The sequence below is a fragment of the Salvia splendens genome, chromosome 20 (genome assembly GCF_004379255.2).
Source record: "Salvia splendens isolate huo1 chromosome 20, SspV2, whole genome shotgun sequence".
Lineage (NCBI taxonomy): Eukaryota > Viridiplantae > Streptophyta > Magnoliopsida > Lamiales > Lamiaceae > Salvia > Salvia splendens.
The window spans coordinates 7,945,012-7,970,429 of NC_056051.1; the positions used below are offsets into that span (position 1 = coordinate 7,945,012).

A 25,418-nucleotide genomic window follows, 5' to 3' on the forward strand; every position below is an offset into this window, starting at 1 on the left:
TGTGTATGATCCTAGGTGTGACCACAAGACATTGAAAGTTACACCTGGGATGAGATTTCTGGATGAATTCCAAGTTAGGGATGCCTTGACCAATAATGTTGAAAATGGTTGGGAAACACGCTTTAAACGAGCTAGTAAGACCTAAGTGGAAGCTAAATGTAAGAAACCGTGCAAGTGGATGTGCTATGGGAGTTTCAATAGCATTGTTGGTGCATTTCTACTGTCAAGAGTGGAGTATGAACATACTTGCTCTAGGAACATGAGAAATAAGATAGTTTCAGCAAATTGGATTGCAAGGAGGTATTTGAACATGTTTAGGCTTAAGCCTGACACAACTGTGAAGGAGCTCAGGGCAGACTTGGTGTAGAGGTTTGCACATAATGCATCAAAGTGGAAGTTGTACAATGCTAAGAGGAAGATTATTGAGTTGCTGACAGGATCGGTTGAAGAGCATTATGCAAAGCTTATGAGTTATGTTCTTGAGTTGCTGACAAGATCGGTTGAAGAGCATTATGCAAAGCTTATGAGTTATGTTCTTGAGTTGATGAGGATAGACAAAGAAGGAAGATTTGAGATTGATGTTGGCATTCGGTCTGTGTTCAAGGGTATTTACATAGGGTTCAGTGGGATAATATTTGGGGACAGAAGGAGTATTATATTTGACTCGAAAAAGACTAGTCATATTTTTAAATACATTTTTAGAAGTAATTAATGTCCAAATTGCTAAATAAAATAATACAGCAATTATCTTTTTGAAATTTCCCGATAAATTGATGGCCCGATGTAAATAACATATGGCCCGAATACTAAAAGCCCGGCCCATTTATTCTATATCAATTTCAATTTGCATTTTCTTTCATTAGGGCTTCGTCTCCTCCCAATTTTTCTTGTGAAAAATCAAAATTTTCTGGTGGGAGTCTCCGATGGCCTCACTCTTCAAGGTAAATTCTAGTATGAGTTTTCATTCTAATTTGTTTGAATTCGGATTAGAAGTAATCGATTGAAATGCGAATTGTTGACTTCACTTTGGATTCCGCATTCGTATTCTGTTTTCAGCTAACCTAGGTAAATGGGAGAGTAATTTGAGCTGACTGCTATAAGAAAATACTGAATTTATGCATTTGAGCTTGTTGTTTGATGAAATGAGATAGTCGTATTTTGTTTGAAGTGTGGCGAAAATTTTCTTGCTTAGGATCCGACCAAATTGTCGGCGTATAGGGACAGAAGGTTTTCCGGGACGCAGGAAGAGTACGAGGAGGCGCTACTGACCTCGACCACCGTTTACGTGGGAAATATGTCGTTTTACACAACGGAGGAGCAGGTCTACGAGCTGTTCTCTCGGGCGGGGGAGATAAAGAAAATGATCATGGGTTTGGATAAGAACAGCAAGACTCCTTGCGGATTCTGCTTCGTAATGTAAGCTTTGCAGATTGGTTTGAGACGAGCATTGGTTTGTTCACTTGTTGTTAGTTAGAGGCTAACGGATAATAGTGGCTTTCAAGTGATTTATTTAGCTAAAGTTTCTAGCATTGCTTGATTGCTCGACACCATGGGATGAATCTTGTATTGTCCTCGAGCATTTCATGTTATCTGAAATCATGATCTCGTCTTTGTTGGTAGCTGAGTGCTTTATGTTTCTAATGCTCATAATCTTGAAATTAGCAACAAAAATAAAAATATTTCTCTATCACTCATGTACTCAATGGAGTTTAATACATATCAGGTACTACTCCAGAGAAGATGCTGAAGATACTGTGAAATATATCAGCGGGACTATTCTGGATGACCGTCCTATTCGTGTCGACTTTGATTGGGGGTTTCAAGAAGGCAGACAATGGGGACGTGGGCGGAGTGGTGGGCAGGTGAGGCATCTATAGTTCTGTTTCTCCTTGCTAATCTAGTAATGATCAAATTTATGTTCTGTATCAGGTGCGGGATGAATATCGTACAGACTATGACCCAGATATCCTTTTCAGGCCATTTTTTAATTACACAATTGAATTTGTTCAAGTTTACTGTTTTTCTGTTCTTTGCCTGTCCTTGTGATATGGACTTTCGTATATTTGCGTATGTATCTCAAAAATGCACTAAACCTTACTGAATACCATCACTAGAAAACTACAATTGGCCAAATTCTTCTTTGTTCAATAAAGGATGTCCTTATGAAAAGCTATTAGTTTCTAAGTAAGCTACCTGAATATCAAATTCCTTAACTGTCATACGTAGAGGTGGTTATGGAAAAATAGTCCAGAAAGAGTTGGAAGCCCAGAGACAGCTAGTCGATTATGGTGCTGGATCGCTAGATTCATTTGCACCTGTCATGCAACCAAACTGTAAGTCACTAAACACCTTTAGCCTTCCTTGCATTTTGTGAATGTCGCTCTTGAAGACTAGAGCTAGTTACTTGAATTTCTGTTTCTATGAGTGACCTTTGAGCTCTTCTAATATTATTGAGGCCACATGTCTATATGCCAATTGCCAAAGGTTGATAATCTTGCTGAATACATTATAAAACAATCTTACATACTGTTTAGGGATATCTAAATGTGTTTTTTTGTAGTTTTGCTTTTTTCTTTTCTTTGGTTTGTAAGCCTTTTGTTTTTATCACCGATGAGGGGCTATTAATTTGTTGCTGTTAGTTGAATAAATTAATAGATAAATGATCTTTACTTATATAGGTAAGTGGAGTATTAAGTTATTAACACATGTTGGCTGAGGTATTTACACTACTTCATTTTTGTTATTGACTTTCTACTCATGTAGATGGTAGGCAAGGTGGAAACTACGGTCAAGGGGGCTCCTACCGCAGCAGAGGTATAATTCTCATTTAGGTTAGCCTTGTGATTCTTCTCATGGAACTCACTAATCCAATTACTTTCATTGGAAAAACAGATTACCCACGCAAGCGACACAGAGAAGATGACCGCCGTGGGTCAGATTTTCAAAGGAGAAAGTCAGACTTCGTATATCGGAGAAATCCAGATAATGATTCCAGAGCTGTAAGTTACTGATGGTTATACAAGAATCATATGTGAAGCCAATTTTAGTTGTTTACTTGCCTTTCAAATCAACCCTTTCTGAGTTCTGATTTCCTCCGCCCACCCTTTCTGCTCTATACATAAGCATCTGTATGTGAAGCCACTTTTAGTTGTTTGAGGTCCTCGATTTCTGTATGATGTCTTTAGGATCACACCCGTAGAGGACCGACATATATCTAAGTGTAGGCATTGATTTCTTATGTCCTTATTGCCCAAGCCGCAGGGGTAAGGAGAGGTGTTAGCCCTTACTGAACATTTTTTCAAATTACTGGAATTTTGTTCGATGTCCCACCAAACTAAATTGTAGGAATTTGCTTTCTTGAAGTGAAAATTTAGAACTTGCAACGCACCGAGGATTTTGTTTTGCTTCCGCCATTCTGTTGATTGATGACCGGAAGCGACTTGCCCATATTTCTTCATGATTATTCACATTCCACCATTCCTTTTCCCGTTTACAGGAAAAAAATCCGCGATTTCGGGAGAGCGGCGATTCGGACGAGGAGGATGATGATGATCGGAAGCGGTCGTTGTAGGCAACGTCATCAGCCAGTTGGTTACTTTAGATTTAGAAATATATGCTCAACTCTCTATGCATTGCTGCAAAATGTGATTCTCTTACTATTTGTGCGAAGCATTACTGCTTAATTGGTATGTATTTTTCTTGTAAAACTATTATTCAAAGCTAAGCTGCTGTAGATTTTAAGCGGAAACTTTTTGTTTGTGTTGTAGGCTTGTAGTTATGCATAATTATTATTCGTACTAGTATTATTTTTTCTGCACATTCGTTTTTGTGGGATTAATTTGGTAAGGTGAAGTGTCGATTCCATGATTGAAAAATGCATCAAAATTTACCGTCATTTTATTTGTAATATATCTTTTGAATGAAAATGACAAAGTATCAAAATGATCATTTTCTTAACGTACTCTTATTTTCTTTTTCTTTTTCTTTTTCTTTTTCTTTTTTATGAAGTAACAATTATGTTAATCTCATTTGATGGTTTTTATTGTTACGTGACACATATCTCGACTCAAACTTTCTTAAATAATATTTTATTTTCAAAGTCCACAAAAGGTGCAATCTTTCTTTCTATTTGAGATATTTTTTTCACTAATCAAGTAGTAGTACTTTCGATCATTTTATATACAATTCCATAAACTTATTTATTAACCGAGGATTTTATTTTGGTAAAAGCCAAAACTGCTCCTGAACATATAACCATTTTACGATTTTAGTCTTAAACTTTATCTTTTGAATTTTTTGGTCCTGTACATTTCAAATCGGATCACAATTGGTCATGGACTAACTGTTCCGTTAAAAACTAACGGTCAACGAGTTTAATTCTAATTTTGACCAAATAATTTCTGGTTTTTTACTCCCTAATTAATTCCCTAATTATTTTAGTAATTTGTATGTGTATTTAGACAAGCTTATTGTGAAATCCGAATGTGTATTTAGACAAGCTTCTTGTGAAATCCGAATGCCAGAGACGGAATCGCTTCTCTCATCGTCGTCAAAATCTTGGAAGCAGAAGGCCTAATTCCCGGCGTCTCAGAAATGCACTTCGCCGCCAGCGCTGCCATCGTTCCAACTTCTCCCATATCCTCATCCCCTCCTCGCAGCCTCGGATCCACCATCTCCACCGCGTTCCTCGTTGCCTTCACCGCCATCCTCTCTCCGGTGGCGGGGCAGAACGCCTCAATTCCAGTAATCAGCTCCAAAACCACAACTCCGAAGCTGTAAATATCGTTCTTCCGCGGTGGAGAATCCGACACTGGCCGATCCGAAATCACAGAGCTTGCAATTGAGGTCGTCGTCGAGGAGGATGTTGGAGGGCTTGATGTCGGCGAGGACGACGTGAGGGGAGCAGGCGTCGTGGAGGTACGCGATTGCGGAGGCGAGCTGGAAGGCCACGACGGCGCGTTGGGTCCACGTGAGGGGAGTGGTTTGGAATCGTGGAACTTGTGGTGTAAGGTGCCGTGGGTACGAATTCCATGATTAGGGCGGGTTGATGGTCGTCGTCTGCGTAGGCGAGGAGTTTGACGATGTTTGGGTGGCGGAGGTGGAGGAGGATTCAGAGCTCCTGCTTGAAGGCCTCGTGGAGGCGGTGGCTGGAGCAGTTGACTTTTATCAAATTAAATATATAAATGAATATTTACTAAAATATATTTCTAATTTTAAATGAATATTTACTAAAATAATTAGGGAATTAATTAGGGAGTAAAAAATCAGAAATTAATGATCTAATTTGGTCAAAATCAGGATTAAACCCGTTTACAGTTAGTTTTTAACATAACAGTTAGTCCATGACCAATTGTGATCCGATTTGAAATGTACCGGACCAAAAAATCCAAAAAATAAAATTTAGAACCAAAATACCAAACCAGTTTTGGCCTTTATTCTTTTATTTTATTTCAATCATTGATGAAAAAGAGAAATTTCGGAATATGAGTTTAAATTCGCAGACCTTTCGAGATAAGGGATTCAATTCGCTTACCTTTCGAAATATGGGTCCGAGACATGCGAATTTTTCGGAATAAGGGTTTTACACATTTTTATATTTCTTCTCTTCATTTTTCTTATTATTTTCCTTCCAATAATTATAGATTACTAAATTATCCTTTAACACATCCCTCAAAAATTTCATTTTACCCCCTCCAAACGATCCGCCTCCGCCTCCACCCTCCACTTCATAATTCCCAACAGCAGCTTCTGCTCTGCATCTCAAATGCGTCGTCTCTCTCTTCCTCCTTAAATTAAAACCCTAACTCATCTTCTACACTTCAATCCACCAATGGCTAAACCCTATAAACAAGGGCTAGTGTCTCTTCCAAATTCAATTGCTCTGCTCTTTCTCGACAAGTAAAACCGCCTAATCACAAATTTTTATCTCCGCCACTTCCGATGCCTGTGATCACCTGCGGCGGCGCTCCGCTACCACTCTTTACGGTTGTGGAGTATCTCGGCCCTTCCAAGTCGAACGACCTCCTCCGCAAGTTCTCCGACAACTCCGCCTTGGAAATTTTCAACTACGCCCAGAGCTCCATCTGGTCCCCTCTGCTGCCCCCACACTGCGGCGCCGGTGTTTCAAGAAAGCTCACTTTTGAAGAAGAAGAACAAGTGGGCTTGCTTAAAAACACCAAGAAAATTGCTGGAAAAATCAAGAGGAAATTCACCGACTCTGTGCTTCATAAAGTGGAGGGTGGAGGCGGAGGCGGAGGCGGAGGCGGATCGTTTGGAGAGGGTAAAATGAAATTTTTTAGAGATTGGTTAAAGGATAATTTAATAAATCTATAATTATTTTCAGGGAAATAATAAGAAAAATGAAGAGAATAAATATAAAAAGGTGTAAAACCCTTATTCCGAAAAATTCGCATGTCTCGGACCCATATTTCGAAAGGTAAGCGAATTGAATCCCTTATCTCGAAAGGTCAGCGAAGTTGAACCCATATTCTGAAATTTCTCGATGAAAAAAGCACCCAATTTGGCGCCAAATCCCTATTTCATAACCAAAATCTCATCTTCCATTTCAAAAATGGAGTTGGAAGCTCAAGCCTCCGATCGAATGGATATGGAAGAATGCACACCCACTCCACTTCAAAGGGACCCGCCGGTAATCCGACGCTTGGACGAGGAGGTGGTCAACAGAATCGCCGCCGGTGAGGTCATCCAACGGCCGCTCTCCGCCGTTAAGGAGCTCGTCGAGAACAGCATCGACGCCGGCTCAGCTTCCATCACCGTGGTAGTGAAGGATGGTGGCCTCAAACTCGTCCAAGTCTCCGACGACGGTCATGGAATTCGAGTAGATCCTTCCTCACTTATTCCCCCTTTCCTGCGCTGTCTTAATTGTGTGCTCAGTGCGTGTAGTTTGCGTCTCTCTATGTAGTGTGTGCTGTGTTAGTTTACAGTTGTTCTTGTTGTGGATGTTGGAGTTTTAGATGTTGTGATGAAATTGGGGAAATGAGAATTTTTTTTTCTTATGTATATTGCTCTTTTCAAGTTTGATTTTGTACGACTACGTAATTAGGTTAGTACGTTGTGATATGCTAATTAAATAGCATGAATTGGAAAAATAACACCTCGGCTAAAGAATGAAATTCCAAAAAATATGTGGAGCTAGTCCAAGCTTGAAGCAGGCTGAAACCCGATTGTGCTCCCCAAGTTCGATCTGTGCGTAATTGTAGATGAGAGAAGAGACTTGTCTTGTGGTGGTTGAGTATCATGCTGACATGATGTTATGATATATATTATCGATATTTGAATCTTTCTATCAGCAGAAATTTGAACTCATCACTTGCCTGTTCTGTTGATGAAAGGCTTCGTGCATTTTATATGCTGGGACAATGTATATTACTATATGCTGCTACAACTTGTAGTGCTATATTAAGATTTCATTTGTTGTGTTTAATTTTCTGATTGTTTCTATTTGCATGTAGTATGAAGATCTTCCAATTTTATGTGAAAGGCATACAACCTCTAAACTGAGTAAATATGAGGACTTACAATCTATCAAATCCATGGGATTTAGAGGCGAGGCGTTAGCAAGTATGACGTATGTTGGTCATGTGACAGTTACCACCATAACTAAAGATCAATTACATGGATACAGGTATTGATGGCTGACCTTCTTCTACTTCTTTACGCAATTTGGCACTATGTTTAATTTAGGGAAGCCTAAAGTAGTTCGCATGCTTCTTATAAAGTTATAATGTAGTTTTCATTGGAAATGCACTCTTGTATTTAGCACTTAGGTGAGGATTCCTTCATGCAACTTCTTCTATCAAATCTTCAATTTTTTTTAAAGTTATATTACCAACGGGAACTGTAACATTTGCTTTTTATAAAGAAGAACAATGTCTCTTTTTTTATTATCTATACTCATCTAAGCTTTTCTTCGCATCTTACTGATGTCCTAACTTTCATCGTACTCTTATTTCTGTTGTGGCTTTACCTAATATTTTTAGGTTTGGATGTTTATATCAGATCTCAACTCCTGTTATATCCAACGCTCTTTAGGAAGTTTCCCCAAACAAGTGCTCACTTCTTGGTTTCTCTTTTTTCGTAGTAGTTCTTTTAACTTTTGGATGTTTTTCTTTTTTCTTCCGTATACTTTTCAAGATTTATGCTTGCATAGCATAAACTTAATTCTTATTTATTAATTTATTATTTGTGCACCCTCATTTTATAGGGCAACTTATAAAGATGGTGTGATGGGGTGTGAACCAAAAGCATGTGCAGCTGTTAAAGGCACTCAAATTATGGTATGCCTCTTACTTTGATCACATGCTTTTTCCTAACTTGAGTGCTAAAAAAAATTGGATTCCAGGGCTGAAGATATTAAAACAAAAAATAGATAAGTCAAGTCAAGAGAGAAAATAATCCAATCAAAATTGAATGAACATGGTACTTGACTTAACATAGTTTACTTGTATGTATCTGAGTGGCCTCTTACAAAGTGGACATCCTTTTGTATTTGCTAAAATTTAATATTCCTTATGATGACCATGATTGCTTTTTCATGATATGCTTCTCTTTTGCAGATAGAGAATTTGTTTTATAACATGGCTGCAAGGAAGAAAACACTTCAGAATTCCGCTGATGACTACCCAAAGATAGTCGATTTAATTTGCCGGTTTGCCATCCATCACATGAACATAAACTTCTCTTGCAGAAAGGTTTGTCCACTGACTAGATTCACTTCCACTCTATCTGTTTCTGTACAAAACTTCTGAGATGTATGTTTCTCATAGCATGGAGCTGCTAGAGCAGATGTTCAATCAGTTTCTAAATCCTCAAGGCTTGACGCAATCAGATCTGTCTATGGGGTATCAGTTGCACAAAACCTTTTGAAGATAGAAGTCTCTGATGATCCATCGAGTTCAAGTTTCAAGATGGATGGATTTATTTCTAATTCTAACTACATCGCAAAGAAGATAGCTATGGTGCTATTCATCAATGGTTGTTTTTTTTTACTTCCTAATACATAGGGATATAGTTAGTACTGTACTGTTACCCTACATTTTTCCTCATTTTAAAATCAGAGTTGTTGCTTAGTTAATGAATATAACTTGATGTTTGTGTGGTGCGTCTGTATGTAGCAAATGGCTCCTTTGTATGTAGCTTCCTCAATCTCTCATGTCTGCCAGTATTGTTGAAACTTACTTTTGCTCCTTGCTTTCTGGTTTTGAAGCACTTAATTATGTCAGTCGAAAATTCTTACATTGGAGTTCGCAAATTTGAGCAACAGTTTTGGTTTCTCCATCTTCCTCATGCTACATTCCCTATTTCAGATAGACTCGTGGAGTGTGGTGCTCTAAAGAGAGCAATCGAGATTGTTTATGCTGCTACATTGCCAAAGGCATCCAAACCTTTCATCTACATGTCAATCAAGTTGCCACCTGAACACGTTGATGTAAATGTGCACCCAACTAAGAGAGAGGTACACACAACACTTTATTGAATGAGGTCTAGAAGCTAACTAAAACTCCTTGGTGCACCTTATATTATACTGATTTTGTATTCTTCTGTTGTATGCGCAGGTAACCCTCCTGAACCAAGAAATTATAATTGAGAAGATACAATATGCTATTGAGTCAAAATTGAGGAATTCCAATGAGTCGAGGACATTTCGAGAACAGGTACTCTAAACAAATGTTCCACACAAGCTTGATTTCATGTTTCTCCTTGTAGATTTGTCTATACCTTCAGCTTTTGTTCATTGTTATTTTGGCGTAGTAAATTTTCTGAGCATTCTGAAACTTAATTCGCACTCAACTAACTTTCAGGTGAAACTTTTTTGTATGTTCTGTTTCACGTCTTCTAAGTATGAGCATACTGTTTATATTTTGCTGCTTGATGACACAAACCGTTGTCTGGCTTTCCTTTAAAATCCTCCTTTTTCTGAGGCAGAAAGTGGATACCTTAGATAATTCAGTTTCTACGAGCAAGGCTGCCTCAACTCCTCCCTCGTCTTTTGGTAAGCGAAAGCTCTCCTCTCAGCCCTTTTGCAAATCCAGAATATGTTGTTGTCAACCTTTTCCTTTTAAATCTTTAGTCTTCATTTGTAAACTTTCTAGGAACAAAGCCACAAAAAGTTCCCGTGCACAAAATGGTAAGGACAGATTCCCAGGATCCTGCAGGAAGGTTGGATGCATACCTGCAGAGCTCACAGTCTAGTCAAATGCAACGAAATTCTTGCTTGGCCTCCATGAGGTAGAAGACGACTACTCCTGAAGTACATACATCTATAACAGGTTTTCGATCATGAAGAAACAATATCTAATGGTTGTAGGGTAAACAGCAGATGATACGTACAAGTGCTGGACTAATGATTCTTAGAATAGATCATGAAATTATATTGCCTATGACCTATTGGGTTTGTGACAGTTATTTCTCTGCAACGATTGATGTGGGACGAAATTTGTCATGCATCTTCTGCAATTAGCAGTGTGATTATTATAGTCATCACTTTTACATTCTGATTTAAAGGAAATCATCGCATGAAGTTCAAGCCTGTAGCCTTTGGTTTCTCTCAGACTCCCATCCTTACTCATTTCTCAACTGCAGGTCTTCAATCAAAGAAAGGAGGAACTCCAGGGAGACTGCAGACCTTACTAGCATTCAGGAACTTATCAGAGAGATTGACTCTAGCTGCCACACTGGTTAACTCACGCCTTTATTGATTGAGAACCATTTTGATGAATTTGTCAATGATGTGTGCTGACTTGTGATCTTATAGAGTTGCTGGACCTTGTTGGACACTGCACGTACCTTGGGATGGCAGACGATGTTTTTGCTCTGCTGCAGCACAACACTCATCTGTACCTAGCTAATGTGGTCAACTTGAGGTAGAAGTTTTTCTGTTGCAGGCTTGGGAGTGTATGACGAGGGTAGAGAAGTAGTGGATTTTGTATCTTATGAAACATTGCATGTGGCTCAAACTATTATGAGAATATTCTTTATTGGTTTGTGACTTCTACAAGGGATTATGTAGCTATTGAGTGACCTTCAGATATTTTTTGGAATTTTTTTAGTAATCTCTTCTAGCAGATGAGATCTATGTAAACTAGGACTGTCTTCTTCTTTCTGATCCATGAATATGGCTTTACATCATGCAGTTTTTCATTGTCAGTCCTGCTTCATATTACTGTATTTATCAATTTTTCTTGGTCGGCTGAGTTATCTGATAAGTTTTTCTTCTTCTTGATGCTTTGGCAGCAAAGAGCTCATGTACCAGCAAGTTTTACGTCGATTTGCACACTTTAGCGCAATTCAACTGAGTGTTCCCGCTCCTCTGCGGGAATTAGTAATGCTGGCTCTAAAGGAGGACGAGTTGGAACCTGAAGGCATTGAACATGAAAACCTGAAAGAAAAGATAGCAGAAGTAACTTTCTTCATGCTGACGGTCCTTTCTATAATGTATAGGGATTGTTAGCATGACTTTGATTTGTCCTAGGCTTAAATACACTCATTCTGTTGTTAATCTTGGGGAAGCTTCCGGGGATTCGTATTGTGATTAACTGGTGCAATGGCTATGCATGAAATGACAGCTTTTAGCAATTCATGCAACATGCTTAAGATATGTCTGTGGATTCATTGCATATATGTTCCACTTGTCATTCTTCTCCTTCTAACTCCTATTGTATTTTATTGCTAGATGAATACAAAGGTGATCAAGCAGAAATCTGAGATGTTGGAGGAATACTTTGGCATTCATATTGACCCGGATGGTAATTTGTCCCGGCTGCCCATTGTACTTGACCAATACACACCTGACATGGATTGTGTTCCAGAGCTTATTCTTTGTTTGGGCAATGATGTAAGCTCCACATTTTTAGAAAAATATCTTCTCCTGATATAGTTGATTTTTTATTGCCGTCAAGACAAACTATTGCTGGTTTAGGTTTTCCATTATGCTGTCCCTTTGAGAACACTTATCTACTTGAGGCGCTTTAATGCTATTCTCGCCTCATTTTGACAATTTTAGTCTATGGTGTTACATAGAGGCCTAGTTTTCAGGAACTCCATAGTATTATCGTACAATACACCATTTATTAGTATTTCTTGTTTAACAGGTTAATTGGGATGATGAAAAGGACTGTTTTCAAACAATCGCTGCAGCTATTGCGAACTTCTATGCCTTCCATCCCCCTTTGTTGCCAAATCCATCAGGTGAGAGCTTACAATTTTATAAAAGATCTCCTCCCGGAGATCCTGAAGAAGGAAGTACGTCACACAGTCCTGGTAAGTCTGTAGAGCCATGAACTCCATGCAACAATATTTTGGTTATTGCATATTGAATTTCAAATCATATGACTTTAGTCTGCTGGGCTTTGTATTCTAAAAGGAGAAGGCTAATTACAGATCTATATTATGATCTCTAGTTGAGCACATTACGTAGTTTATTCGTGAATATGCTACATATTTTCCTCTTTCAGTTGCATGTTTCTGATTTTCGAAGTATAAAACATGTGCCTTTGGTAACCAGATGACATACCGGAAGAACAAATTGAGCAAGATCTATTTTTGGAGGCTGAAAGAGCATGGTCACAGCGTGAATGGTCGATTCAGCATGTTTTGTTCCCCTCCATGAGGCTTTTCCTCAAGCCTCCTACATCAATGGCTACAGATGGAACTTTTGTCAAGGTACTCAACCTTGTGAATCCGTTTCCGCCTTGAACTTTCTGTGCAATCTTGTTTTTCCCATATTGTACTTTCAATCACTATATCCCAAGTTCCAGTTTTTAAAGAAAAATTTGTTGATGTTCCAGGTGGCTTCATTGGAGAAACTTTACAAAATTTTTGAAAGATGCTAACCAGAGCAGTAGTCCTTGTAAATATATCGTAAGGTTGCAAGTTTCACCATCTTTTTCTGTTTTCGGATTCTGCATCTTTAGCCTGCCGTCTCTTCAGATTTAGGTGCAATGCATATTTCAATACTTGCTACTCTTTTGTGTAAATATATGTACTTGGGAGATAAATTGTTTTGTAGAATTTTTTATGAAAAAGATATTTTTTTATTTCATTTCTCATGAATCTGTATTTTCAGCTTCATGTTTCGGTTTCGTATTTTATTTTATGATAATTTTTTCATCGAGTTGCAAAACTGACATGGATCTAAAACTATGCAAGATTTTCGCCTCTCGGAAAGATGAGCTAGACTGGTGGAAGTTTGTCCTGGCCATATAGACAATGGTCCAACTCATCTTTCCGAGATTGGAAATTTTATTTCGTGCTATATTTGCGACTTTTTCGGATGTATGATTTTTTTTTCATATTCAAGCCATTTTGTAATCCGTTGCTAAAGTAGGGACATAAAATTCCATGGCATATAAGTAAACACGATCAATACAGAATCTGTAGTGGTTATGAAACAGTACTAATTGTTGCTGAATAATATGTAACAGAGAATATGGACTTCATTATGATTATGAATCCATCTAACATGCAGCTGTCATCTTGAGTTCTAAATAATTTTGGAATAATCCAGTTCACTTTCACTTATTAAATATACTAAGTAGTAGTATATGCTTACTACAATTTTTGTGCAATTAAAAAATGATATCTTAAGCTTGTATCCAAAGATTTTTGTTGGCCTAAATAAAACTTTAGATGTATTGTTTGTTTACAAATAGACTGCACTAAAATATTCAAAGTATAATTTGGCATGGATAAAAGTATTTTATTATTAGTGTTATTTTCTAAAAAAGTTTGTGTTTTATCCATTTCTAAGTAAAAAGCCTGTACTATCTAGACTTAAGTAATTTAAGGGTTGTTTTCTTATAAATAATCTTTCAACATTTCTTATTTTACTTCCGAACTTTAAATTTTGAATTTAAATACAAATTAATAGTCATGCCTAAATTTAAAATAAAGGGTAGGGCATTAAATGGTTTTTACAAAATCTATCATTGGAAGAAAAATTAGTAAATCTCAAAATTTGGAAAAAATTCTAGAATATCTCAAAGGTCGTGTATCGACAGATAAATTACCTTCTTCCATTCAAACAGTATCACTATAATATATGTTGCTTTTGCGTTTTTCCATGGCGGCACTTCTAACAATTACCTCAACTTTAATTTAAAGAAAATTTATTTTTTGGGAGATAAATTAGAAAATGTTTGAAAGTTCGTTTTAAGCAAATAACCATTGATTTAAACATGTACACGAAACATTATGAGGACAAATGAGGTATATATGAAGTAAAATAAATACACCCTCCAATCATGAAAAATAATCTCATATTTGGATGACGCGAGTTTTAATGTACAATTATTAAATAAAGTATGAGAGATGAAATAAGAATAAATGAAAGGGAAAAAAATTAATGTAAAAGTTTATACAAATATAAACGAGACTCATTTTGATAGATTGATAAAATTAGAAAAATGACACAATTTTTCAGCGTGTATAAACAATAAATGGGATCATTTTCATTTCATTCTCTCTAAGCACAAATTGATAGTGATCTATATTATGCTCTATTAATTATTTTTCTTACCAATTAATCAAACACAAATTTTGTTAGGATCAAATTGATAGTGATCTATATTATGCTCTATTAATTATTTTTCTTACCAATTAATCAAACACAAATTTTGATAATCCTAACAAAAGTACACCTGTATAACGAGATTAATTATTGGGCCACGAAATAATAACTCTTGTTTGACTAAGTTGGCAATCATTATTTTCACCTGTTATACAATCATACAAGTGTACTATTTCGGTATCATAGTAGATTTGAAGATTTTTGTTACCTAAATGTTTCGAGTATGTTCAAATCTACGATGATAAAATCGCGATTGGTGTCATGAATATGTCATTCATAACTAACACAACACGTTCAGTGCGTGAAATGCATTTTTATTAAATAAAACTATTGTTGTTATCACGAGTTGGATTTTTTTAAATTTTACTATCTCTCGAATGTTGATTTGTAGATTTTATTAAAGTAATCAATTAGAGGGACCAAGCTGTCCTCTTCCGAAATTAATTTTGATAGCTTTGGATATGAATGTGGCTAAAATATTGAATTATGTTCTTATCACTTTGTTACTATAATTTAAACACATGGAGTATTTCTTTGACATGAAACAGACAAATCAAATATAGGAGGAGTGCCTTTCATTTGTAATATGTTACTCCCTTAATCTATTTTCTAAATTTCATTTATGATACTATTACTCACTTAATCTATTAATAGTACTCTCTATCCCATTAAAGTTAAGTAGTACAGTAGTCATTTTTTTGAATATGGAGATTGAAAAATGAAATATTTAATGAGTTGAGTGAATAATAAATAATAAAACAGAAGAGAATAACTTGTTTATAGTAGTAGTATAAGCTAAAATAAAGTATGAGAAAGTATGAATTTAAAGAAAAATTATGTATTTTGGAGTTCGCCAATGAAAAAATTAATCCAAAAATACCCAGAGAAGACAATAGATGAGTTGAGACAAAATACAAAAAATTGAGAAAAATATTTGTAGTAAATTGTTATTTTGGTTGCTTACATTTTCAGTTGAGTTGGTTTTGTTTTGTCCTTGTCTCTCTTCCCTACACAATTTCATCCTTTCTCTCGCCGCAATAAATTAATCCCAACCCACCACCACCGGCGCCGCCACCTAATGCAATCCTCCCCCAACAGTTCTTGTTAAATAAAAATTCAATCTTTTTTCTATTTTTGCAGCTGAGAAATGGGGAATAAATTCATCTGCATGAGCAAGAAAGACACCAAGAACGGTGGGATTGGATCAAGAAGCAAAAGGGGCAATCTTTCAAAGAGGAGGAGTTCCATCGATGAAGAATTGCTCCACAAGCAAGCTCTAGCTTTGGCGATTCACCAGCATCAGCTCTCTCAAAGATTTGACAATGGCTCCATGTCCCGCCGCCTCGGATCCACCTCCTCCCGCCGCCGCGCCACCACTTTGTCCGACCCTTTTGCTACCACTGATGCTAAGCCGGTAAATTTTGCTTATTTAAAAAAATATACTATAAAAATACCAAATTCTGCACTTTTGCTTGATTTTGTTGATCTGAATTGGGGAAAAAGGTTTGATTTTGTGCTTGTGTGTGTGTGTGTGTTGAGTAGTTTAATTGTTGATTTGAGTGGTATGAAATGCTTTTTTTGTGGATTACTTTTTGATGGAAAAGTGTGATGATTTTCTTGAAAAGTGTTGTTGGACTTTTTTGTTTAGGAAAGTAAATCTTCTTTTTTCTTCTAATTTAGCTAGTATTTTTAATTGATTCTTGATGCAGATAATAAATTGTGTTAGGAAATTGGGTGTTTCACTGTCTATGAGCAATTGCAATAATCTGAGTGTCAAAACTAAAAACACTGAATCGAAATTTGGGGAAAACATTGACTCAAAGATTAGAATGTTGATGGAACTTCTTTTAAGAAAGTTAGTAGTAAATCTTTTCTTTAGATGATGATGCAAATGATAGTTGGTTTTATGAACAATTGCTATATTTGAGTTAATTGATGTTTCTTGATATAGTAGATGCTATAACGCCCAGCGAACTAAGCCCCGTTTCCACGGATTAGGTTGCTAGCTTTACGCTCACTCTTGTGTGTGTGCGCGCGCGTGGATGCGTATAATTGATAGTTTCTCTTTCCAAGAAAGGAGGGTTTAAATTATCGTACGAAAACAAAGCCTCAATCACTTCATTTCTTTAACAAATTACGTGATTGTCATGTGGAGTAGTAGTTTTGTTCGTTTTATAAACTTATGTTGTTTTAATAGTTGCCGGAATGTTTGGAGAATATCAAGACGAAGAAGTTTGTTTTGGTGCACGGTGAAGGATTCGGAGCTTGGTGTTGGTATAAAAGCATTGCTCTGCTTGAGGAATCTGGACTGCTTCCAGTCGCCTTGGATCTAGCTGGATGTGGAATCGACACAACGGATGCCAAGAATGTTACGACACTAGCAGAGTACTCCAAGCCTTTGATCGATTTTTTGCAGAATTTGCCCGAGGACGAAAAGGTATAAACAGCTTCAGAATGCAGTCTCTCTAGGCAATGTTTCTCGAGCCAGATATTTTCTGACACGACGCATCTTTGTAGGTGATATTAGTTGGCCACAGTAGCGGAGGTGCTTGCATCTCCTACGCGTTAGAGCACCTTCCCGACAAAATCTCAAAAGCCATTTACCTCTGTGGCACAATGATAGCGGACGGGCATAGACCTTTCGATGTGTTTGCTGAAGAGGTACTTTTTGAGTAGTAAAATATCACGTCCTATCCCAAAGTATGCGCGTTTTTTCAGAAATGTCTCGCACTTTCGAAAGTGTTAGACGTTTATGAACAAACGCGCATATTTTTAGTAGAAAATGATACTACTATTTACTTTTTTACAAAGTGATTATTATGTGAAGCTTTGTGCCTTAACCATGTTTTGTTCTCGCGAAGCTCGGTTCCGAGGAACTCTTTTCACCGGATTCAAAATTTGTTATATACGGAAATGGTAAAGACAACCCCCCGACCGGATTCATGTTCGAGAAGCAGCATCTACAAGGGCTGTATTTCAACCATTCTCCTACAAAGGTAACCTAAACATACTTTTCGTTATGTATTCATGACCTTCTTTCTCGTGCCTTTTATAAGCTAGCATTTCGTTTTGCAAAACAAGTGCTCTTGTTTAGATGCACGCTGCGCCGTGTTAACAAGTCAGGCTTTCAATAATGTCTCAGTGTTTAATAAACCACAAATCGATGCTCAACCTTTCAACATTTTCACAATAACGTCCCTAGGCGATGATGTTCCCGGCACTTCATTTCTCACATCGTGCTATGTGAGATCTCTAGTGCCGGAGATAGCACCTTCAAGATATTTATCATGGAAATATCAAAAGGTTGGGCTACAACTACTCCGACATCACGTGGTCCCCCTACGGCCCGTACTGGCGCCAGGCCCGAAAAATGTGCCTCATGGAGCTCTTCTCCGCGCGAAGGCTCGAGTCGTACGAGTACATTCGGGCCGAGGAGATGAGCTCGCTTCTTAAGGAAATTTTCGGGCTTTCGGGGCGGGCTTTTTTGCTCAAGGATTGCCTTTCGACGGTGAGCTTGAACGTGATAAGCAGGATGGTTTTGGGGCGGCGGTACTTGGACGGCAGCGAGAACGCCGTGGTTTCGCCGGAGGAGTTTAAGAAGATGTTGGATGAGTTGTTCTTGTTGAATGGGGTGTTGAATATTGGGGATTTGATTCCGTATATCAATTTCTTGGATTTGCAAGGGTATGTGAAGAGGATGAAGGTCGTGAGTAAGAAGTTTGATCGGTTCTTGGAGCACGTGCTCGACGAGCACGAGGCGAGGAGGCGGGAGACGGCGGGGTACACGAGCCGTGACATGGTGGACGTGCTCCTCGAGCTCGCGGAGGATCCGACTTTGGAGGTGAAGCTCGAGAGGCACGGGGTGAAAGCGTTTACTCAGGTACGTGCTGTCGTTTGTGTATTCATGGATTTTGAGTTTGCATATCGTTAATGAAGAACGAGTCACATTAGAACCAGTGGCGGACACGGTAGGGAGCAGTTTATTTTTTAATGTTTTCTTCTTCTAAATTTCTTAAAATTTTCAAAATTTATCTATAGCCCTTCCTAAAATTTTGCCGTAGGAGAGTATATTGTCCAGTGTTGATGAGTGGAAGGGGCTGAAAAATCTAAAAATTGGAGAGTTGTATAAAAAAATGGTTGCAACTTCAAGACAACTAGTTGTAATGTAAATTATTATTATAATAAAATATCGCACCCTCTCCAAAATGGGGATGATCTCTGAATATAATAATACTATAAAATGTGACTTGTCTGGACTGTAAACTTGTAGAAGATTAATTATACTCCTAGTACTTCTTAGTTTGTGGTATAAATAAATGCTTAAAAATCCATCCCTTCTTCAATAAGCCTAGATTAAAACAATCCAGATTCATTATTTTTTATCACAACAATTTTTGGCGGTTGGCTTTAGTAATTTTAAAATTTCTCTTATATTTTTCTTGTGAATTCTATTATACAAAAAAATGATTTTTAATAATTCTTTATAGTTATTTAATTATAAAAACTTGACAATAAAAAGTAGAGTTTGTAGTTTGGTCCGGTAGGTTCAAAACAACTACTCCCTCCGTCCCCTAATAGGAGTCGCTCTTTGACCGGGCACGAGTTTTAAGAAATGTAGAGAAAAGTTGGTTTAAAAAGTTAGTGGAATGTGGAACCCACATTTTTATATTGGTTTTATAATAAAATGTGAGTGGAGTGAGTTAGTGGAATGTGAGACCTACTACCATTTATGGTAAAAATGAAGAGTGACTCTTAATGGGGGACGGCCCAAAATGGAAATTAGCGACTCTTATTCGGGGACGGAGGGAGTATTATTTATCCTATTTTAATTTTTATTATACAAAATACTTTTTTCATTCATGAAATAATATCAGATTTTATCATTTTGATACGTCTGCAATTTAAAATCGGATTCATTTTTTTGGATAAGTGAACCTGACACTCTACTAAATCATTATATTTATATTTCATTATATAAAACCAATATGTAAAAGTGAGACATTTATTCCGTTGACTTTTTCCCCTCACAGCGGGTTTTTAAATTTGGACGGATAAAGTAACAATAGAGCCCCTGCCAAAATAAATTTCTGCGTCCGCCACTGATAGAACTATAATGTTGATAGTACTTAGTAATGATTAAAGAAATACTCCCACCGTCCCCAATTAGGAGTCACTCTTTGACCGGGCACGGGTTTTAAGGAAGTATTTGAATGTGTGGTGTAATAAATGGAGTTAGGTAGTGGAATGTGAGACCTCTTTGACTTTTAGGCCATGTTTGGTTGTCAGGATTCTGTCTGGGAAAGTAATCTGATTCCTTAAATTTTAAATTCCTGTGTTTGTTTCCGAAAAATAATGTTTCGCTTTGAACGGGACGGAGGGAATAAATTATTAAACATTGAGTCATTATTTAATAAGGTCGGGACATAAACTGAAAATTTCGTGTTTTAATTGACATTTCGTCTTCTTGCTTTAGGATGTTGCTTTGGCAATGGTTTCCATCAGGCCTATCCCTCTTGGTCCAATGATGGAGAAGCTGTCTCTATCAGCCGAGAAATACGGGACAGGCAGGCGATTCTACATTCAAACGTTGGACGATAATGCCCTTTCGCCCGACGTCCAAGAAAAGCTGGTAAGAGAAAACCCTCCAGAAGGAGTTTTCAAGATCAAAGGCAGTGATCACTGCCCTTTCTTCTCAAAGCCTCAAGCTTTACATAAGATCTTGCTTGAAATAGCTCAAATTGCTTAGAAATATATTTTCTAAAAATGATTTGATGTATAGTTATAGTGTAATATACAAGAAAATGTTTAAATACATATAGAAATTGAATTCAGCTTTAGTGATTTCTGCTTAGAATTGTTTATTTTAAATTTGAAATTTGTGTGTTATTGCCTTAAAAGGGATAGTAATTGTACATAACTAGTTTAAATAGGCTATGGTTCTCATATCAAACACTCTTCAACATCATCATTTTGTAAACTAATTTCTTGTTTTTGTTCAATAACTTCCTTCTGCATCCTCTCAAGAAAAGTTAGCATGCTCTTCAAACCTTCCTCATCTGGATAACAAACAAACGTCAGTTTGTCCCGCAATTCAATTGGTAAGACGATTCTTCAAGTAAATATATTGTGGTTTAGGTTGTTACCGAATCTCGGTATGGTATGGCCATTGGGATGACGGATCACCACAGGATCAACGAACGAGTCGAGTAGCTCGGTCCCATACTCCTTCAAGAAGTCTTGGTCCCCTGTTTCATGGCACCAAATAATTATATCTCCATCACAAACGAACCAAGCTTTTTCAACGCATTAAAGTCATATTTCCGGTCTACAAGTATGAAACTGGCACTAATGCATACGATGATACGAAGATATAGGGTTTAGGGTATAGCGGCTGCTGGTCAACATGACGAATTTTCCATAGTCAATGAGCTCAAACAACTTTTGAGATATGACAATGAAGCACATCTTAGTTCATAAAACATTTCCCCCTAACAAAAAATAGAAGACCTTTATTAATTTTTTTTGTTTGGAAAAGTTTTGAGATACTGATGTAAATAGCTTTAATAATAGTTTGACTAATTTACTCCTATAGAGAGATGCAAACTGACCAATACTATATAGAATCTGTATTGGCAGGTGTAGAAAAATATGGCTTCTAATTAAAAGCTAGTTCATCAATGATCTGGTGACTAACATAAACTTATGATATAATAAAACAAAGAAGTGTATAGTGTGCACGGACAATATCAAAATTTATTACCTATGAAGTGAACAGACCGACATTGAATTGGTGCAGAATAAGTTTTTTCTATTATAGATGGATTTCTAAACTTCGCGCCTGATATTATTACCACGAGTTTAATCTTAGGCACCCTCGTGAGAGCCACGCCCTGCAACCACAAAAAATTGTTTAGAATGTTTCTACTAACAAACCTCATTAAGCAACTAGATGGGACAGAAATCTTACGTTCGCTTGCATTCCGGCCAATGCAACCGATAGAATCGCACCCTGATTTGTATAAGTGTGGAAAAAGTTATTATAATTATAAAAACAAATTCTTATTCAAAACTTCAAAATCACAAAAAAATAAATAGTAGGAGTAGAGAACACACACGTACGTACATATACATACCTGTGAAAAACCAAGAAGTCCATCAAATGGGCCATGCTTGATCATGTAATCTTCTATGTAGGCAAGGCACTCATCAAAGTTCACATATTCCGTAAATTCCTATAAATTTAACCAATCAAAAGGTAAAAATATTTAATATGTAAGGATAAATAGATAATTGACACTAAAATCATAAATATTTTGGCAGATTTATCCCATAACTTTCAAATTTTGAATGATAATCAACGAGTGTGCATGGACGAAATTGCTTTGAACACAATATAGCCGCAAAATACTTTGTCTCGTGTTAAAATTTTTAATATCTTGTCCAACATCGGTTTGGTGATGATCCTAGCTCATCTATAAAAGTATGGATAACCCTACCTCTTATAAGGTCTTTTAAGGGGTGAGTGACTCATTTCTAATATGGTATCAGAGTCGAGGATGGATTTTATCTCATTACCTCTTCTCTTGCCTATCAATAAAAGTATGGACAACCTCGGAAAATCAAATACAGTAAATTAAAAGTTGTTGAATTTTCATTGAAATTTAAGAAAATACTTGGATATAGCTGAAAATATATAGGAGTACTAGTAATAATAACAATTGTATTTTTTTTATAAAAAATGAAGAAGAAATAGTAAGTGAGAAGGACCTTATTGAATTGGAACCACTCATAATAAGGAGGATAAAAAATTCCTTCAACTTGGGATTTTCCTTGGCAAGGAAAAGGGGCGTCGGCGAATACAAGTTCCAATTTATCGAGCACAGATTCCGGCCATTTTGCGGTGAGTTGTTTCCTGATGATTTCGCCGCTGGTGCGGAATCCATGGAGGCACATCAATCTCAATTTCCTCGCACTTTTTATCTCTGCACCTCCTCCTCCCATCTCTCAATCAAATTTCTACTTTCTCTCTCTCTCTCAAATTGTTGCGAGTATCGAAGAGTGATTCATCGTGCTCAAAAACATGAGATTGCCGTCATATATATATATATATATATATAGGATTGTGATCAATACCGAACCACTCTTAAACCTTAAACGCCGAACAACATCATTATATGATAATATGGAGTTCATTATGAACTAATAACAAATATATAATGAACTTCAGATTTTTAAATTATGCATGATGATGTCATTGTTTTTAAATCTCAGAATTTCCTATAATATATCGTGTTGAATGATTGAATGTGAAAGGAATTGAATTCGAATAGGGGAATAAATGGAGGCTGCAGACGCCATGGATGGCGTTGGCGTGGACGCCGAAGCTTCTATGAGGGTCTATTGTCCACACTTGAAAAACACACACGCACAACTATTGTTATAGAATCGTTGATTTTATATTCATTAGGAAACCATTAAGAAAAAGTAAATAATTATCCACTTTCTATTTTTTTCTATTAAAAATATAATGTTTTTGTTTAAGCATTTCTTAAAATGAAAATAATATTATTTCTTGTCTCAACTTATCTTATAAAATAATATTTACTAGTATGGATGTGATTAATTGCTAACCATTAAATTAGGAGATCCGTTGGTAGATATAATGCAAGTGAATTATATTTTAAATTTAAATAATTATTAAATAAAATTAAAAGGTATTAATGTCGATTCTCTTTTATAAAAATTATCTTAAAACTTTAAATTTACATAACTCTCTCGATTTAAATTATTTTTTCGCAAAAAATATATCAAATTAAAAGTAATTTTATAAGGATTCTAACGAGATTTCAATTGTATATGTTCCGACGACGTTCAGATGATAAAATTTGATTATTTTTATTTCAGTTTTCGTATATGTTGATAAGCATATTTTTTATCAACAAGTATATCAAAAAATTTCAATATGATACAGGTAAAATCTCAATATAATTTATGTAAAATCTCAATAAAACTGTGTTGATATTTCCGTGTACTTTTGTTGAAGTATTCATGTCATTGTGTTAATATTTGCAATACACTATGTTGATATAAAAAAACATAAAAATTATGATATGATAACAGAATGACGATCTTACCCTTTTCTTGCTATTTTGTCTACTCTTTATTGAAATTCGTAAGATTTAATCTTATTCATTCATTTTAAAATCTAAAGATGGAGATTTGGTCTTGATTTTGAATTATGATGCTATAAGAGGACCCTTTACTATCATATGTAAAAATTTTGCTGCAAAAAACACATTTCATATTTAGTGAAAGACTACAATTTAGATTTCATGATTTCAAATTTTGTAAAACTATTTATAACCTATGCATCTATAATATATTTAATAATAATATCTCACCTATAATATTGCATACTATCGCTCCATCGACCATCAGTGTAAATTCACTATAAAAACAAGCGGGTCATTAATTCGTGAAGTCCAACCAGTTTGCACTCATACGCCTAACTAAAGTTGGGCTCAATATAGCCTATTACACTTTCTTTTGGGCTACACGATATAATTGACTTCATAAATTTAAATTTGATATTTTAAAATTTATTTGCGGCAGTTAATAAAATTAGTAGATATTTTTGATCAAATTTACACGGCCTCAACACTCTTTTGCCGTTTCTAGAATTAACACTACTATTAATCTTTACCCTTATGCCATCCACAATGGGGCAGATGATAGCGCACCCAATGCATATGCATCGAGCGCGCTATCATCCGCCACTGTAGCACCGCCGTCCGCCGGACGAAGCGTCGTCCGCGGACGAAGCGCGGACGATAGGGCATCGTCCGTGTCATCGTCCGCCCACTGTGGGCGACACGGACGATGGCGCGGACGATGCAACACGTTTTAGTTTTTTTTTTTAAATTCGAAAATTTTGTTATATATATACCCCAGCTTCACTTTTCATTTGTAACTTTTCGATTAACTTTTAAACTCTCAAATTACACTATAAAATGGATTCTGGTGGATACTCAAGTCCTAGTAGCCCGATGTTTGGAGATGGCGCACGGTGGCCGGGTACACAACCTGGCGAATATCGGTCTTTCGACGCCAACACGCACAACGCCCTTATGACGTGTACGGATCCGGCCCAAGCCGAGCGCCTCCAGAGGTTGAGCGATGAGTTGAGCCGGAAGTTGGGGCTTTTGTAGGATAGTCATTTTTTTTTATTTCTAACTCGTGTAACTTTTTTTTAATCAATGATTTTTTTGCTGTTCTTTTAGTTAATCGTTGTGTTTTAAATAAGTTTGCATTTATATATTTGAAAACATTTAAATTAAATAACAAAACAATATTAAAATGCTTAGGGCGCGCCAATGCAGATGGAAGGGCATGAGGATAAAATGCTGATGTGACGGTGCAAAGGGCGGATTTTAGGGCGCGCCTTAGGGCGACACATTGTGGATGATCTTATGGCTCCTCTCATCTCAAGTTATATGATTGTTTTCTTTTGAACATGAAAATAAAGTAAAATAGTCTTTAATTATTGAATAAATAAAAGAGAAATAGAATATGTATATGTTACAATAATTAATTTTTTATCAAACAAAAATGTATTAGTAGTACTTATCATTTAACTTTAAATTTCCTAAGAATATAAACACTTATTTTAGATACAATAGTATTTTCTTTATTTTAGCTATCTAGTCAAATTACTCTTTCTCTGGGCAAATGAGGCATGCATGCTCAAAACACTGTGAATCAATCTCATTTTCTACCACATACATATATTTTCTTAATATTATAAATCTCGTGCATGCATACTATACACTAT

The 25,418-nt window shown here is 36.4% G+C and overlaps 4 protein-coding genes and 1 pseudogene across 4 annotated transcripts; 3 read left to right on the forward strand and 2 right to left on the reverse strand.

The window, feature by feature from the left end:
* Positions 1 to 813: 813 nt before the first annotated feature.
* Positions 814 to 3,819, forward strand: LOC121783082 (nuclear cap-binding protein subunit 2-like). The gene is made up of 8 exons (XM_042181135.1): positions 814 to 941; positions 1,193 to 1,416; positions 1,724 to 1,862; positions 1,930 to 1,963; positions 2,223 to 2,333; positions 2,764 to 2,814; positions 2,893 to 2,999; positions 3,497 to 3,819. Exons 1-8 carry the CDS (start codon positions 924 to 926, stop codon positions 3,569 to 3,571), a joined length of 759 nt encoding a protein of 252 aa, XP_042037069.1. The 5' UTR covers positions 814 to 923; the 3' UTR covers positions 3,572 to 3,819.
* A 671-nt stretch (positions 3,820 to 4,490) lies between these two features.
* LOC121781412 lies at positions 4,491 to 5,164 on the reverse strand (annotated as a pseudogene).
* Positions 5,165 to 6,542: 1,378 nt separating this feature from the next.
* On the forward strand, positions 6,543 to 13,071 carry LOC121781978 (DNA mismatch repair protein MLH1-like). Its single transcript, XM_042179675.1, has 16 exons — positions 6,543 to 6,838; positions 7,473 to 7,645; positions 8,225 to 8,297; positions 8,577 to 8,711; positions 8,787 to 8,994; positions 9,327 to 9,475; positions 9,576 to 9,674; positions 9,946 to 10,012; positions 10,113 to 10,248; positions 10,603 to 10,697; positions 10,775 to 10,883; positions 11,254 to 11,419; positions 11,693 to 11,854; positions 12,111 to 12,279; positions 12,524 to 12,681; positions 12,807 to 13,071. Exons 1-16 carry the CDS (start codon positions 6,572 to 6,574, stop codon positions 12,849 to 12,851), a joined length of 2,211 nt encoding a protein of 736 aa, XP_042035609.1. The 5' UTR covers positions 6,543 to 6,571; the 3' UTR covers positions 12,852 to 13,071.
* A 2,414-nt stretch (positions 13,072 to 15,485) lies between these two features.
* Positions 15,486 to 20,462, forward strand: LOC121782610 (putative methylesterase 12, chloroplastic). The gene is made up of 5 exons (XM_042180526.1): positions 15,486 to 16,001; positions 16,785 to 17,024; positions 17,105 to 17,248; positions 17,449 to 17,583; positions 20,061 to 20,462. Exons 1-5 carry the CDS (start codon positions 15,735 to 15,737, stop codon positions 20,331 to 20,333), a joined length of 1,059 nt encoding a protein of 352 aa, XP_042036460.1. The 5' UTR covers positions 15,486 to 15,734; the 3' UTR covers positions 20,334 to 20,462.
* On the reverse strand, positions 20,341 to 22,759 carry LOC121782609 (esterase AGAP003155-like). The gene is made up of 6 exons (XM_042180525.1): positions 22,355 to 22,759; positions 21,721 to 21,819; positions 21,555 to 21,596; positions 21,348 to 21,477; positions 20,731 to 20,832; positions 20,341 to 20,643 (listed from the first exon to the last, which is right to left on the reverse strand). The coding sequence occupies exons 1-6, from the start codon at positions 22,586 to 22,588 to the stop codon at positions 20,528 to 20,530; spliced, it is 723 nt and encodes a 240-aa protein (XP_042036459.1). The 5' UTR covers positions 22,589 to 22,759; the 3' UTR covers positions 20,341 to 20,527.
* Between the last annotated feature and the right edge of the window lie 2,659 nt (positions 22,760 to 25,418).

What these genes read in the sequence shown, in the direction of transcription:
- LOC121781978 (XM_042179675.1), top strand. Translation starts at nt 6,572, where the DNA reads ATGGAGTTGGAAGCTCAAGCCTCCGATCGAATGGATATGGAAGAATGC. An exon ending in TGCACCCAACTAAGAGAGAG is followed by an intron (nt 9,476 to 9,575) that starts GTACACACAACA and finishes TTGTATGCGCAG; the next exon opens with GTAACCCTCCTGAACCAAGA. An exon ending in TGACTCTAGCTGCCACACTG is followed by an intron (nt 10,698 to 10,774) that starts GTTAACTCACGC and finishes GTGATCTTATAG; the next exon opens with AGTTGCTGGACCTTGTTGGA.
- LOC121782609 (XM_042180525.1), bottom strand. Translation starts at nt 22,588, where the DNA reads ATGGGAGGAGGAGGTGCAGAGATAAAAAGTGCGAGGAAATTGAGATTG. An exon ending in GACTTCTTGGTTTTTCACAG is followed by an intron (nt 21,597 to 21,720) that starts GTATGTATATGT and finishes TATACAAATCAG; the next exon opens with GGTGCGATTCTATCGGTTGC. An exon ending in TGGCCGGAATGCAAGCGAAC is followed by an intron (nt 21,478 to 21,554) that starts GTAAGATTTCTG and finishes TTGTGGTTGCAG; the next exon opens with GGCGTGGCTCTCACGAGGGT.
- LOC121783082 (XM_042181135.1), top strand. An exon ending in TGCGGATTCTGCTTCGTAAT is followed by an intron (nt 1,417 to 1,723) that starts GTAAGCTTTGCA and finishes AATACATATCAG; the next exon opens with GTACTACTCCAGAGAAGATG. An exon ending in GGGCTCCTACCGCAGCAGAG is followed by an intron (nt 2,815 to 2,892) that starts GTATAATTCTCA and finishes TTGGAAAAACAG; the next exon opens with ATTACCCACGCAAGCGACAC.
- LOC121782610 (XM_042180526.1), top strand. Translation starts at nt 15,735, where the DNA reads ATGGGGAATAAATTCATCTGCATGAGCAAGAAAGACACCAAGAACGGT. An exon ending in CTACCACTGATGCTAAGCCG is followed by an intron (nt 16,002 to 16,784) that starts GTAAATTTTGCT and finishes TTGTTTTAATAG; the next exon opens with TTGCCGGAATGTTTGGAGAA. An exon ending in TCAACCATTCTCCTACAAAG is followed by an intron (nt 17,584 to 20,060) that starts GTAACCTAAACA and finishes TTCTTGCTTTAG; the next exon opens with GATGTTGCTTTGGCAATGGT.